Source organism: Seriola aureovittata, chromosome 5 (assembly GCF_021018895.1).
Source record: "Seriola aureovittata isolate HTS-2021-v1 ecotype China chromosome 5, ASM2101889v1, whole genome shotgun sequence".
NCBI lineage: Eukaryota > Metazoa > Chordata > Actinopteri > Carangiformes > Carangidae > Seriola > Seriola aureovittata.
In genome coordinates, this window is record NC_079368.1 from 6,287,750 (window position 1) to 6,304,536 (window position 16,787).

Sequence of the window (16,787 nt, forward strand, 5' to 3'; positions counted from 1 at the left end):
TGTGACAGCAATGAGACGTGGCATCAGGGGTGATGAGGTTTGGATAAAGTGTTTGGGGAAAAAAAAGGTGAAAAACATACAGTTTATACACACCAAGAAAAGCAGAGAGTGTGACGTAATGAAAGAAATCATGAGAAAGAGTAAGGGCAGCAGACAGAGCAGGTTTCCCACTGTGGCCCTGATGTAAAATTCCATGACTTCTCTATGACTTTCCTCAGCTCTATCAGAGCGCTTTCATTTATTCCCTCTTGGTTCATTAATGCTGCTCTTCAACTCAGCAGAAAATGTTCTAAAATTACAAGCAAGTTTCCGCACTTTCTACAGTCTGAGAAAGCTGGCTGGAAATCATCTAATGCCATGCAAAAATGTGTGAAATACACTCTGAAACTTTCTGCCTGAGCTGGATTTGGATGTTATATTGTCCTGGATCTCAACCAGCGCCTACTGCAGGAGAACTTCTTCCCTGGATTACAGTCTAGACAGGCTTGGCCGGCCCGGGAGGAGACGGAGCAGCCAGGCGTGAGGCGTGATAACCCACATACACACTCCCCGTCTTACACTCTACTACAGTCTGTCACTCTGGGTTGAAGACAAAATGACAGATTCAGCGAGAAAGCTAGAAGTGAAGATATACTTGGAGAGGGGAGAAACTACTTGGAAGTTAATAACAGGAATTCAAGATCGCTGCGCTCAAGGTTTCATCCTCAGTGGGTGACAGCATTTAAATGAACGAGGCAGAGAGGATGTTTGACTGAGGTTTTGCAGTTTTTGAGGTACATTTGATTTTTGCCTGACGTTTACATTGCCTTCAATTTGAATATTAGGAACTCGGCTGATGCTCATGTCCACAAAACATGCAGAAGTGCATCATTTTGAAATCAGGGAAGCTTTTAGATAACTGATGTAGAACTGCTGTTTTCATTCCCAATTAATCTGTTAATTATTTTCTTGAAATAATTAATCATTTGATTGATGAAATGTCAGAAAACAGTGAAAAATGACACGCATCATTTCCTAAATACTGAGCTCAAATCTTCAAGCTTGTTTTGTCTGACCAACAGTCAAATTTAATTGATTAAACAATTAAATCATTATTAAAATAGTTACCGAAGAAGTTTTTGTTGAACAATTGATCGATTAATCAACTGGTCATTTAAGCTCTACTGATACAGCAACATGAAAAAGCCTAATTCTTAGTCCTTTGACTGCTCATTGCAAAGCTATGTCCAGAAGTCTCATCTTCTGTCTTTATGGACATGTTTATGTTAATTCTGTCAGATGACCACAGATGCTTGCTTGTCTTCTCCATGTGGTGATGAGCGAGCTGTTTTTACTGATAAACTGATGGACCTAATAATACACTGTATGGTGATGTAACTGCGTTGAGACTTTATCGTATAGTTTGACACATATCTTCAAATGTAGCAGCATTATTGTTGACATGGTTTCACCACAGGTCAATGGTCAACTGGGAAGCAGGAAACCGCTAGATGGTGGCTCTACATGCTAACAGGTTCAAGCCAAACAATCATCATGCATCTCTGTTTTATTTTATCAGTACAGTGTGGCGGGTTTGCAAAGACAACCGAGAGCAACTGTAATGTCACAGTATGTATGGGGTTTAGGTAAGGATGCAGCTTTATCTCACACTAGAGCCCATCAGGACTAAAGCAGACCTTCAGTTTTTAAAACAAATGGACCAGAACGGGCCAGATGAAAGGCTGTGTGAGTCACACCACTTTAACTATGAGGTGTGTCAATGTGGAAACGTTGACACCATTTTGGACGACTGACCTAAGCACAACTCATTTCGGATGCAGTCATTGAAAACAGTTAAAGCAGAGGAGTGTGACTCAGTCATTCCAGGTTCAGTGATGGGGATGACTGTAGCTCACACAGGGCTGTTACCAGCTGAGGACAGTTTTTCTATAATACTGTAGGTACTGAAGGTGCTGTAGATGTCGTAGGTACTGGAGATGTGATCCTTCCAGGACTGATGAAGGCAGTATAATAACCCTACCTGACCTTAAGTGACCTAGCCTGACATCAAACTCAAAAGAAAAGAAGAAGACAGGCCCGGGTATACAATAACAAAAACATGGAATGGCATCAGAAAGTGCAAGTACAGCAACTGGTCTGCCACGACTTGTGGAAACAAAAACACACCAACCAGAGATATTTTGCATTTAACACGGATCATCTGCAACAAGTTATAGACGACCACCAAAGGCCAGTCTGCAAGCGGTGCCACAGAACATTTCAAATACGACATCTACAGTACCATCAGAATTCAGGGTGAGTGAGTTTCTGTTGTTAACTGTATATTAACAACATGTTGTCAAAATGTTCATGTCCTGAAAGTTTTCCATTATTGTTTGCAAACTGCGACAGCTGGCATCTGTTGTAGCAACGCTCCACACACAACATTCACAAAGGCTAACATTGAGCTGGATGCTTACAACATTAGCAGGCTCCAGTCATTACTGTTCAGTTTAAACTGCTGCTTGCACATTGACTATATGTTGGTGTGTGTATGAGTGTGTGCACTGTGTGTGTGCTAACACAAGAGTTGATGTTGTCTTTGTAACAAAAGGAAGGAGTACAATCCTAAAACACTAAACAAACATCCTGACTTGTTGTCATGAGGCAATGATTTGCACTGTGGACTTAGTTTACCTTCACTCAGCTTTATCAACTAACTAACAACTAAACTTCATTTGTGTGATTATTTAATTGTAACTTGTTTTACAAATTAATTCCCAAACTACAGCAGATAAGATAAGATGTCTTTTCAAGTGATAACCCATAGCTGCTGTAGTCACAAGTACGGCTATGTCATTAATACTTTTATGTTTTCTTAGAGTCACCCAGCAAAGCCACTGCAGACAGACATTCAACACATTACACTTCACATACACACACACACGCACAGACTGTGACAGGAGGAACTCAGCATCTGCCGCATCATAAATTCCCCGAAGAACATAAATCTGACTGTGGCTCAGGGTGAACAAGAGCACATATTTAGACTCATATATGTGACACCTGTCCCCAGCTTATACTGGTATGGTAATGAAAACAATCTTTAAAGGCTCTGGGTGTGTGTGAATGGTTTCCAGGATGATCTCCGTCCACATGTTGTAAACCTGAATAAACTTCAACCTGAATAAATCTGCCATCTGTCTCTACAATTTAGCCTAATGTCTGTGTCCTTCCTGATTTAAAATTAGTTTTGTCCATCTGCCTTAGCTCCAATAGACGGCTCCAGGCTTTCATCCATTTGATAAATGCAGCCAAGAATTTTTGCTGCTAAATTTTCACATCTGATATTTGGAGGAATGAGTTGAACTCCTTGTTTAAATTGATGATTTGTTTGCCTATTTTTTTTGGTGCCATTCCCACTTTAGACTTTCATAATCACAAGATTGCCAATTATTTTCTTCAATTCAGTTCAACTTTATTTATAAAGCGCCAAATCATAACAAAAATGATCTCACTGCACTTTACAGCGTAAAGTCAAGACCTTACCATATTATAGAGTTTCAATCTATCGATAAGTCAGTTTGGCTATAAAATGTCAGAGAATGATGAAAACTGCTGATTTGTATTTCCAAGAGCCCAGCGTGAAATATCAGATTCACAGTTCACTGTCATATATGACAAAAAAACAAATCCGACATCAGCCATTCAGTTTTAAGGAGTCTTGAACTGAAACCCACTGTTTTCAAATTCTTATAACATGATGCAGTTGCAAACTTTTCTACAATTTCTCCATAGATTCATTCTGAACTCTCCCTGCCTGTAATGCATCTCTCAAACATGCATGACTCCATACAGTTAAATGAATATCTAATCAAACAATATGAATAGTCTACATTATGTTGGTGACGGGAAACAATGACCTGGTACATGTATAAACCAACCTGAGGCAGCCGGAGGTGTTCTTGAAGACGGTGGTCCACTCGGCATCGCGGGGCTTTGAGTCCTCGTTGGGCTCGTGCTCCCAGCCTGAGTGGGGGATGATGACCTCGTTGGTCATGGTCTGCAGGCCGTGGTTGATGATCACCATCTTCAGGGGCTCATAGGACGACAGATTCCACAGAGTTCCTTGAGGGAAGCAGAGGAGGAAGGAGAACAAAAGAGAAATTAAAAGACATGGAAAAGGTAGCAATGACAAGAAAGAGGGAGGGAATGTGGAGTGAGAAAAAATGTAGAAAGAAAGTGATATTGATGTGATATAATGTAAAATTGGAGCGCAGACTTTAAGATTGCAAATCAAAACCACATTCAGACTGGCAGTATAAACCACATTTCAAAAGAAATAATGGAACAATATTGGTTGTTCCTTAGCCAGTCGTGATGTCAGCTAGACATATTGGACTGTAGTAAAAAAAAAAATCATTTTAATATTATTATTATTCTCCCATGAGAGCTCAGCAGAGTACCACTATGTTGTAATCAATACTGGGTTTATATCAAGCCATCTCACTGTGATATCCCTATACTGCTCTCATAATATTGCTATAGAAATAGTGAGGTTTCATTCCCCTTATGATCCTTTATGTCTGTAGCTACTGTGCGCATAGGATCAACGTAAATGATCTATTTTGGCGTTTCTGTTAACACAGACAACACACCGTCTTCTCTTCCAAACAATCCAAGCAGAAGAAAGAACATTTTTTTATTTACCTGCACATTTCTAAAACAGGCAGCCTATTTCATACTGCTGGATATGTGCATCCTGAGGTTTCACAAAAAAGAGAGGCAGCCAGGCAGATAAAGTGGAGAGGAGGCCATTTTTGGCAGCGCATCCAGGCAGCCAACCCAAACAAAAATAAAATGCTCTGTTAAAGCATCAGCATGAGATGATCAGACACATGGAGGCTGCGGAGTGAGCCAGCCTCCAGTTTGAGGAGAACAAAACGAAAAAAAAACACTGAAGTCCATGTTTCACAGGGGTTATTAAGCCATCCTTCAGGTGTCTCTCTCTCTTTGTCGCTCTACAGTACCTCACGCGCCCAACTATGGTTCCTAATACGCTGCTTGTACAGATGAAAAGATTTGGGACTTGTATGATTATTGTTTGTCTATTATTCTTCGATTTAGTTAATTATTGTAGCAAAAGTTTGGGGAATGTCAACAGGAAGTGTAATGTTGCTATGGATTCTTCATTGAGTTACTGTGGGCTATAGCTTTAGCCTTTTAAAAGCAAGATGAACATTAAAGGTATGTACATTAAATGTATACTGAATTAGCTATTTGCAATGTAACAATGGACATACGAACAACTTTCCATGGATTATTTGATACTGAAGAAAATTTTTAAATATCATGATTCTCAGACATGTTCTGGGATTATAACGACCGTCTTTTAAGTGGATTTATCAGAGTTAATTATATCATCAGAAAGTGTCCCACTGAGTTAAAAAAATGTGTGTATCATGTCTGTTAGCCCAGATTTGATTGAAGTTATTTTTGATGCAAACTGTGGTAATTGGGCACTTTTTTATTGGAGCTTAAAGCACCTTAATTGCCTCTATGTGCTGTGTGTCTACTGCTGCCTCTAACTGCTTCCTGTCTTTGTGAACTGGCCAAACTACAACACCTTTCCAGTGTTCTTCCCCAATGGGGAGGTGCACCTTTTTGGAAACCCCTTGACCAAAGGAACAACAACTGGGCACTAGGGTGTTAAAATTATCCACACATACAGGAACACACACACACACACACACACACACTCACAGAGAAGTACTCAAAGAAACACACACTCTGCATATTGTAGAAATGCACTTGTGCACACACGTGTACAGACACCCACAGTCTGATTCCCTCTTGCCCCACAATAACAGACCATTAGCGGAGCAGTGAAACTGTCATACTTCCTCGCTCTGCTCTTTAAAATGGTTTCTGTACATTTTCCAGACGGTCAATATTTCCTCTGTTAAATCATGCTCTCCACACAGAGAAAAAAAAAAAGTCTCAGCAGACAGACCCACACTAAAAATATCTCAAGTCCTTCTGGTGTGGTTGTGCCTGGAGAAAACTGGATTCCTACGCCAAGAAACTGAAAGAAAAAAACTGATGAGACTAATCCACATACAGTGTTATAGTTGAAGTCTGAAGGTGGTTTATGACCTTTATTCTCTCCCATCACATCTGTCCTAACCGAACTATCAGACAAAACAGATACACTGTACCTCCACTCCCACTGTGTTTACAGTAGGTGACTCGACCGGCTTCCTGTGCGTCACAGACTACCAGGCCTCCAGTATCTCACTGGGAAGCTATTAGATGTGCAAGCTGAGGTGTGGCTCCACTCTAGGCCACATTCACACACACACGAGGTGTGATGGAGGATATTGAACACACTCTCAGGCCAATTTTATATAATCCTGTGTGCTTAACAGATCATGTTTATGGAACTTTGAAAGAGCTTAGTGCAGGGAGAGATTGAATATTTCGGACAGTGAGTATGATCTGCTGTAGCATTACTAAATTCTGGTATTCCTCAGATCTTGTACGACCGTCAATAACATCACGTCCTTCTTATCCACTTCACAGAGTTTGATGGGTACAGAACATGTCCTGAGAGTAAACATTGACTTTCAGAGTAAAATTTCCCCAAAGCCTAAAACAATGAATGTTCAGGTAATTTACACTGTTTTAATTTTTTTGCTTCATGTGTTTACTGTAAAATTCATCTCTGCAAATTCAAAGTTGATTTCTTTTTTTATAAGCACTTCATGGTACGTTAAACTTGGAGGAACACAAGCTGAAATGTTATTTATAACTGAAGATGTGATTGAAGGAATGACACTAGTATTATTTACGTTTGTTTTCAGCTTTTATTGCATATCGTCAGTATTGTAGCTTGGTCTATCTCCCCTGTTTGCACAAAGGTCCCATATTGTATAAAGTGAAAATTTTTTATTTTAATTTCATGCTAATGAACTACCCAGCACAATTAAATGCAAATAAAATAAGTTAAAATATGTGATGTTTGAGTTCAAAAGAGCATAGAATCCATATTAAAAACAATTGGCCTTTTATATCTATATTATTTTGCATTGCAGTGAGAGTCAAGTTTTTTGCTCTGTTGCATATTTCCTCCACCGTCCTCTTTCACATGGTCAGTTTTGTCATTTATTCCAACCAAAGTCACAAGAGCCAATGAGAGCGAGTATCAGCATCCAGGCATAAATCAAATTAACAACAAATGTGCTCTTGGGGTGTGTGTGTGTGTGTGTGTGTGTGTGTGTGTGTGTGTGTGTGTGTACTCTGGTATGATGACAGCTAGCTAACATTCATGCCTGCCTGCCAGGCTGACAGCTTGATTACCCCCACTGTTGTGTCATTAGCATTAGTTTTAGATGTGACAAGCAACATCCAACATGCAGGCGACACACAAGGAGGCAGCTGGCAATGGCTTAACAAAGACAAGCAGAGCATAAAGAAAACTTGTAACTAAAATGACAACATTGAAGCCTGATGTAAAAGCCTTGTGTTTGCCTGCTATGAGATTATAGTTGCATTATTTTTCTACATCATAATAAAACATCAACAGTCCAAACCCAACATGGCTGCAAATGTATTTCCTGTGAAATACAGCAGCATCCATCTGAAACTTGTCCTGCCTTGGCCAGTGCTTAAGCAAAAAAGCAATTTACAGAAACAACCGAGGGCTCATATAAACCTCAGTGCTTCAAAGTAAAGAAAGATTCCTCAGCCTTGATGCACAAAGTATCTCTCCGTCCCCCCTGGGCTGTCCCCCATCACCTGCACTATTCCAGCTGAAACACTGCTCAGGCTGGAGGAATCAGTCAGCTCTACACTGATCACATATGCCAGAGGGGAGGAAAAGGCATGTCTTTGCCGTGGCTGCGATCCATCAAGTACGACCGGCATACAGCCCACAGACAGAACGTTATTAAAGATGACAGCGAGCTGTGGAAGTGACGATCTCCATCCCACGTCCTGCCACTGTTTCAGAGCTGTGACGCCGTTATTCCATTTGCTGTCCTCCGTCAGACTGTCAGAGGTGGGCGTGGCAGGAACGACCTGCTCGCTCACAGGGACTGAGGCAGATACAGAGCAACTGTGATATCAAAGACTCACTTCACACCTGATGATAAACATACTCACACTGAGTTTGGGTTTGTTTGATAAAAATTACACCTGATTTTAAGATGCTCCATGGATACATACTGAAAGAGGTAGGAGACTGTCAGAGTTCATTTAGGTTCCTTTGAAAATGAATGCCAACGCTGTGCTCGCTTAAAGGACTAGTTCAACATTTGGGGAAATATGCAGATACATATTTAATACAGGAAATGTTGATTTATAACCAGCAGCCGGTTAGCGTTGGCATACAGACATGAGTGGTATCAATCTTCTCATTTAACTTTGAACATTAAAATGCTGAATTATTCCCTCAAAAATCTAAAACTGCACAGCACAGGGAACAATCCAAGAATAGCTGTGATGCTGGTTATTTTTCCAAATGCAGGCTTAGTGTAAGTTATGTGTGCAATTGATGCTGTATTATGCAGACAGTAATAGAGTTAGAATTAATATTGGTTTGAGGGGAAAGAACGTGGTCAGAAGGTAAAAGTAAAAGCAGAGGATGAGAAACTTAGATAACATTAGAATCAGGTCCGCAGGCAGCTTGCGAGTAGGCTACTAGTCCTTGTCAGGATTAAGATGCTAAAGACCCAAATGCAGACTCTCAGACAGGGTTGGTTTGCTTCAAGGATTTATTCACCAAAGGAAAAACACAAAGTCTTACTTAAAGGGGTGAGGCATGTCCAGTCCCGGGAAGCAGGAAATCAACGAACCAAAAACCAAAAACCAAGGCGAAAACTCAGGAACATAAAAGTATAACAGGAACACAAGGAATCACAAGGAGGACTGAACAGGAGCATGAGGAGGAAACTCAACGGGGGCAAAAACAGGAGCTGAACAGACGGACTGACAAAGACAACTGGGAGCGCAGAGACTGAATACACACAAGGAGAGCAGGTACCAAGACACAGGTGTAACACATTAGGGAAGGGCAGACAATCACAGCGGAGGGAAAACAAGACAAACACAGGCAGTAAAACAACAGTGGAAACACAAGGAACGCTTCTTCAAAATAAAACAGGAAATCAACAAAAATTCAAACAAAAAGTCTAGAGAATGAGTCCCTTCAGGGCAGTCCACGACAGTCCTTATGTTAACATACTCACTGACAGACTACTGAACATTGTGTGGCTGACAGGACATGGAGCAGATGTTGAGTGAAGCTGAATAAAGTTGAATGAGACTATAAGATCAGGAAGTTATTTGACTATGACAACACTGAAGCCCTCAGGGCTGTCAGTGGAAGCTTCGCCTATGGCACCAAATTAGCCAGAGGCAGCGTTGTTGTGTTCGGTCTCGTACTGTCCCGCAGTGAGTTCACTCCCCATGAATAGATACTCGCTTGTTCCAAAATCAAAATAATTTCTTTTGTGCTCTTAGTGTTTCATTTAATGAAACTGGTCTGACACCAACCAACAAAATTCATCCACCCAAACAAACACACGTCTGTTTCACAAATGATTGCTCTCTGAACTGCCTGCCTACAGTTCTGAGTGTGCTTTCAAGCAAGGCGGGAAAAAATAAAGCTTAGCTCTGATTTGTGGAATTGTTTTATTTCCACCTCCAGGTTAGCTTTCTCCCAAGTTTGTTATCTAATACAGACAGGATTCCCAGCAGGGCCATAAATACAAAATACTAAGACTTTACCATGACCTTCCATAACTAAGTCAAACTGCTTTCAAGATCTAAAAATGTTATTGCTCCCTGGTTTATTAATGTTGTTTATCTGCTGAGAAAAGTTCTAAAGGGGTAAACAGTCTGGTTGAGTTGGTTGTGAAGGAAACCATCTAAAGAGCAGCATGGAATGAAGTAAATGTGCGAAACAAGTTGTAAAATATATTGTGATATATTCATGTAAACAGAACCCATTCAGCTATAAAAATACCTCCAGACCTCTGAGAGAGTATGTATACATTTGCCGTGGCTGAATCTCCATGAATAAGAAAATACATGGGGGGGTTTCATCTGTATGTATGTAGCAACAATCCTGCACACCTGTGATCCGCTTTTGGTATGTTTGTCTTAAATCCAATCCAGCCGCAGGGCAAGTTGAACATGCACATTATTACCTGCCTCTTCAATCTTTTATCGCCACAAACAGGCACTTTTGATTTGTCAGATTTTTGTCAGAGCTTGACACAAGCTAACAATGCTTAGATCAAAACATGTGTGTGTTAGTCAAAGTAAGTGGAAGGATGAGGAGCAAAGGAGACAAGATGTGATCTGAGTGTAGACAAAAGATTACCCTCTGTTTCTCTATTTACTCCCTTTCCTTCCTTCTACACCCACCCCCCTCTCTCTATCTGATACCTGGGTGTGAGGGCTAGAGGGACTGGGACAGGGACTGGGAACGGCACTGGAGCTGTGGCTGAGGCTAATTCAATTTTCCAGGCAACACTGGCAGGCATGTTGCTCTTCAAGCAAGACTATTAACTTAGCTCTGCCCATTACCGTTCTCCTCCCTCCTCTCCTTCTCCTCCTCACCCCTTACACCATCCATTACACTCTCCGTGGTGAAGACAAAGGGTGAGGCAGTTTGGAAAAAACGGAGGGCGTTGGAGAGACATGGAAGGAGGAAGAGAGGGAGGAGACCGCAGCAACTGTTCCCCGCGACAGCAAACAGAAAGTAAAGTAAGAGAAATGGAAGATTTATACAATGTGTGTGCATGTGTGTGTGAGATGAATCCTCAGAAAGCAGTTATGAGGTAGGAGGGGCTATTCATGCACACACACAACACATGCTGTCCAGACACACAAACACACACACACACACACACACACACACACACACACACACACATATAGAGGATGATGAACTCTGCAGGTTGTCTCATGGATCATGGTGGGGGACCTCAGATATGTTGACCTGTATGTCAGTGAGTATGAGTCACACCTACAGGAAGTGTATGTGGGGTAGGAACACACTCTATGTGCTGAATCTGAGCTGAGACCAGTACACTGAGCCCAAACCATCCTGCTGTTAAGAATCAGTTTAGGTCCAGTTAGTGTCAGACACGTGGAACAAGGTGGAGGTGACGCAGTGTGTTTGATCACATACTTAGTGAAAACACATCGATCACTGCTGCACATGTCCTCGGGAATTGAATTAAGATTTGTATTCTACAGACATGAGTATTCCTATGATTTGATTTAAATACAGTAGAGTGCAGTAATCACTGTCCTTCACCGTCCTTGCGATGCCCTTGGAGAAAACCGCTGCCAACAGCTAAGCGGTGATTTACAAGTAACGGCTGCGTCTGCTGCCCCACATCCACAAATTTAGCAACTTCCAAGAAGCAGTGAAGTGGGCACGTGAAGCCTGTTCTGTTTCGAGAGCATTTCTGGGTCAAATGAGAAATGTGACAAAATCTGTGTCTTTTACTGGGTTCCTTTTATTCCACTGTGATTTATAATTTAACATACATTTTCATATCTGCCTTGAGATTGGCTGATAGTATCTGAAAACCCTTTTCTCAGCAGACATTTTGAGTGTCATAACAGGAAGAAGGCGAGTGCAGTTAATAACGCCAACATTTCATCAAGTGTCTCAGTAAGACCATTCAAGTGAGCCTGCATGCAAAACATCAGAGGAGGGATCTGGAAACCTAAATGGAATGCAGCCATTACTAAATAATGTTATTAATTACACCTGTGCTTTTCCTGCTGTGACTGTGTGAAAAATGATTGCTCCAGGAGGCTGCTCAAAGATGTATGTACCTCTCCTACTGCTGTAAAATGTACATTCAGGTATCAATTGATGAAGAACATATTTTCATCAATATTTTTCTATTAACAATTGATGTAATGTGGAGACTAGGTTTAGTAAAAGATCCACAGATTGAATAATAATTACAGAACTCTGCAGTTGTCCTCAGCTCTGCTGAGCATTTTATTTTGTTGTTTTGGTTTTACAGCCACAAATGAACAAAGTCTCACTGCTCTCATCAACTTTGGTTCTAGCTCAGCAGAAAAACCTCCAATAGACCCACTGTGCACCACCTGAGGAGCACCTAACAGACAAAGATGGCGACCAACTGGTGAACATGGTGGAGCACTGTGCAGGTAAAGAGCCGATTAGTTTCTTACAGGAATTGGTGAAGACCTAAACAAAGCTCGAAGCAGAGTGAAGACTGGACTTCATGACTGCAAATCAATTCTAATGTTGCAACTTATCTGCTGCATGTGTCAACAGGCAACTAACACATTAGTTATAACAACTTGGTAATAATGGGTCAAAATTATGTTTGTAACTTCTTGTGCAGCCCCCATGTGGACAAAAAAGGAGAATTTATATTGAAATGGTCTGAGGTAAGTATATCGTATTGTTTATTGGTTGCTTTATTAACACCCTGTGAGTGTTTAGTTCTCTGAGGCGCTCATTTAGCTTCAGACAAAAACATCCACTAAATAGTGCAGCATATATTATGTTAAACTCAGAACAAAACAACACAAAGCCTCGGCATATAGACATGTATCTACACATCATTGCGCTTTTAGCTTTCAGGCCCGCCAACTCGCACTGTATAGATTCTTCATCCAAAGGTGTGCAGTAAGCACCTGCCTGACTGGCAATCAACCAAACTTCGACACTACCTGCAGGAAAAACTGGAGACAAATTCGCTTAATAATCTACATTTCCACAGTGGGAACTGCTGGAGGGCACAAACAGCCCAGAGCCTACTGAGAGAGGGAAAACAGAATTACTCTGAACAGCACAAAGCTCTAAAAATATGAACCACTGGTCTGTCTGTCTGTCTGTCTTGTGTGTTGGAAAATAAAACCACTTTCCTTCCACGTCACCCGTTTCCCCTGCAGAAAACAGAGCTCTCTGTGGTTTTACAGGGACAGCACAAACTCCAATGGCAAACTCTTAAAACACATGGACTAAGAAAAGGGGCCTCTATTTAAAGACCCCCAATTATATTTAATTGTAGAAAAACACGGCCAATTCTAGCCACACGGGCTGAGGCTGTAAGCTGAGCTTGCATTGTGACTGGCCTGTTTTCACTGGGGCCAGAGCACTGGCAATGGAAACCTAAAGCTGGAGACAGAGAGAGAGAGAGAGAGAGAGAGAGAGAGAGAGAGAGAGAGAGAGGAAGACAAACAGCGAGCGTGTAGATAGTGAATGAAGGAGAGAAAAAATTAAATTGAGCGAAGGAGGGTGGATAATGAGTGAGAGAGGGAACGAGCAGAAAAAAAAAAATGAAAGAGCCTCCCTCCACTCTGTCCTCCTTGTCTTGTGGTGCAGGGTTATTTTTAGCTACGATGGGGAGCAACACGATGCTGTACAGACAATCATTTCTGCTGAGGCACAGTCATCGCTCACCACGACATCTCTGTCACAGCAAAGGAAACACACACACACACACACACTTACACTTGCATGCACACTACAGTTCAACAAGCATGGGTTTTTAAGGACCAGTATCTCTGTCAATAGCTTTGAATTGAAGCTGTCAATAGCCAGTGTCTTGTACTGATATTCACTCTTCAGGGCCACAGCCTCACAGATCTTCACAAAATAAAATCCATTTAGAAACCATTAACAGCTGCCAAACTGCAGCTTGAAAACAAATTTCCTTCCCTATAGAATGTGAAATTACCTAAAAAGTAACCTCTTCCCCGTCTCGGGTGGTGCATATTACTGTATCTTACACTTTGTGGGCAACTTCACAGAGGTCAAGTGCATCACTTTAAAGTGGTTCTCGTTTTTCACACGTGCAGTGAAAACAAAAAGCCCCTTCCCAGATGGCAAAGCGTGCATACTAGCCAAAGTGTGTCAGGTCAAACCAATCGTGTTGGGGATTAGCTGAGTACTTGGAAAGACACACATGCGCACACACACACACACACACACCCACACACCAACACACACACACACAAACACCACTATATTCCCCAGTTGGCATTTACCGGGTCAAGGAGAAGAACCCTATGACGGCGTCTGAATCAATACCTTCTCTTCCAGGAATTAAAATATATTTAATTACACAATGCTTTCCTTCTAAAATCAGTGTTTATATCCCAGATGCTTTTCCATTTTCTACGTCTCCTCCGGCTCACAGTTAAGTCATCAAATATCACAACTCTGATTCCAACTGTGATCCTTGTGACCATTTATTTGGGAGAAAATGACTTTCTGACAATGTAAAGAGCTCATTAATATTTGTTGCTCTTTTAACGAGGGGACGCCTGGCATTCAAACAAATGAGAAAAACAGCGTTTGAGCTTTTCTGTGATATAAGCAACACTGTGAAAACTGTTGCAAAAACACTGAGGTGTGGAAAACTGCTTCTTACTATTAGTATGACTCACAGCCCTGCATTACTATGCAGAGTATAGGATTATGGCTGCCAACTCAGTGTATTCCTCAATGGAATATTTAAGAGATGGAAGTCTGCAGCCGGTGACTGGGAAAGACTAAGGTATCAGCACTTTTATACTTACACGATGGGTAAAAGAGTTTTGAGACTAATTAGACAGACAGAGGACTTCTACGTTTAGTGGAGGAGACGGCCGACTTGGCTACAGTGCTAATAATCCAAGAACCCTTTACTTGTGGCAGAGCAATTTTAAATGATGTTTTAGTTAAAGAAAAAGCAATCAGATATATCCACTGCACTTATTTCAAGTTATTTCATCTACATTTTTATGTAGTTTGATGGAAAATTTGAATGTACAGTATGTGAGACTTAATACAATGCTGTGGTTGCAAGCTTTGCAGTAAAATTGGTGATGTGGTTAAGACAAATAAAGTCATGAGTTTAGCAGAACATTTTTCTGATATTGATCTTCCATGATATGGGAAAGTCATTTATACCAGGCTACCCAACATACACATGTTGTTCCTCCTAGATTGTGCTCTTTTTTTTATGTGGTAATAACACCAGAGTAAAGCAGCTTAACAAGAAGTCGGAAAACAATCACCTGCTTGGATTGTTTTAACTTGAAGTTTTTAAATTCAATCACACATGAATTTTAATAGCTGATGTTGTTGCCTGGCAGCACGGTGGTGCAGGAGCAAACGCTGTTCCCTCACAGCGAGAAGCTTCTGGATTTGAAACACTCAGCTAGGTGGGGCCGTTCTGTGCGGAGTTTGCATGTTCTCCCTGTGTGGGTGCTCTGGTTTCCTCTGGGTGTTCTGGTTTCCTCCCACAGTCCAAAGCCACACAGGTTAGGTGAACTGGTGACTGTGAAAACTGCCTATAGGTGTGAATATGGGCATGTCTGTCTCCACCTGGCAACCCTCCATCCAAATCTGTTTCCTAATGACTAGGTATTGATAAGAATGAGTGAGCTGAGCAATGTGCAAAAAAAATCATATTAGATACTGTGATTGTGATATGAATCATGATTTTAGTGGGAATTTTTCAATTTTATTTTCACTGAAGAAAAATATGAATATGATGATGATGTGTTTTTTGCTGGGGTCTGCACATTAAATATGTATATATGTATATAAAATGTTGATTCTTACCGGTGATGAGCTCTCGGACCTCCATGTCATTGGTCTTCCTCAGCAGGCGGATGAGGGCTGGGATGCCGTCACAGTTCTTGATGGCCACCTTGTTGTCATTGTCCTTGCCGTAGGAGATGTTGCGCAGGGCGCCACAAGCTTTGCGGTGGACCTCAGATTTGGGGTGGTCCAGAAGGCCCACCAGAACAGGAATCCCCTTCAGCTGACGTACGTCCTTCTTAATCTTGTCATTTTCATAACACAGGTGCTGCAGGTAGGCAGCGGCGTTGGACTTGACCGGGTCGATGGGGTGGCCCAGCATGGCGATGACCTCGGGAAGGTCTGGGTCGCGCCAGCGCGGGTCCTTGCGGATGCTGTCGATGGAGGGTGAGCGCCGGCCGCCCATGCGGTCCAGACTGGCCATGCTTCCTCTCTCTGGCTGGGCCAGAGGCGCTGAATACATGCCATGGATATAAGGGTGGCGCTCATCGATCAGCTCTGCCTCAATGGGGTCGTCCGGGTACCCTCTGGAAGACAAGAGAAGAGAGGACGATGAGGACGAAGGAGATGGACGAGGTAAATGGAGGGTGACTCAGACAGATTTGTCTGAGAGAAGAATTAGTTAGCCGCGGGAAAGACTTTGAGAGAAGCCAAGCGAGGTGAGAGCCACTGACTAATGAGGGGAGAAGGGATAGCAGAGGATAGGGTGAGTGAGAGGTGAAACGATGTGGGTGTTAGAGGGGGAAAAGGAAGGACAGTGAAGGAGAGACACTGATCTGTAGTGTGGATCTGTTATTAACAGGTACGCTAGAAAGACTGTGGCGGCACGGTAAGCACCATTCTCCTTATTATTCCTACCTGTCAGGTGGTAGCAACAAACATGTCAGACTTCAGCAAACATAAAGTTGCAGAGAGTGATTGAGAGACAGGAGAAGCCTGCACAAAGAAAAACTAGGAAGTTCACAAAGACACAGGGACAAAGACAACAGCAAAGAAGAAGCTTTGAAGGAAAAGTCATATGAAGTTTTTTTAAGAAGCCACCTTAGAGAGGGGATGTGGTGACTTCTCCCTCAGGGAACAGAGAAAAGAACTGTGCTGTCCCCCCAGGGAGCACCAGGAGCCCCCATTATGCCCGAGGGCTGCCTTTGCTCACAGTGCTGAACACTAGCATGCAGTTGCTAAAATGTTAACGACCATCTCTGCGGGATGT

At 42.0% G+C, this 16,787-nt stretch overlaps 1 protein-coding gene across 6 annotated transcripts in view; it reads right to left on the bottom strand.

Annotated features, from left to right (window-relative positions):
• Positions 1-16,787, bottom strand: part of arvcfb (ARVCF delta catenin family member b) — a 222,974-nt gene that overhangs the window by 52,473 nt on the left and 153,714 nt on the right. For all 6 annotated transcript variants that reach the window (XM_056375564.1, XM_056375562.1, XM_056375561.1 and 3 more), the window contains 2 exons: positions 15,599-16,104; positions 3,924-4,107 (listed from right to left, as the gene is read on the bottom strand). In XM_056375564.1, coding sequence (XP_056231539.1) covers positions 3,924-4,107; positions 15,599-16,104 — 690 coding nt within the window. The remainder of the gene's footprint in view (positions 1-3,923; positions 4,108-15,598; positions 16,105-16,787) is intronic.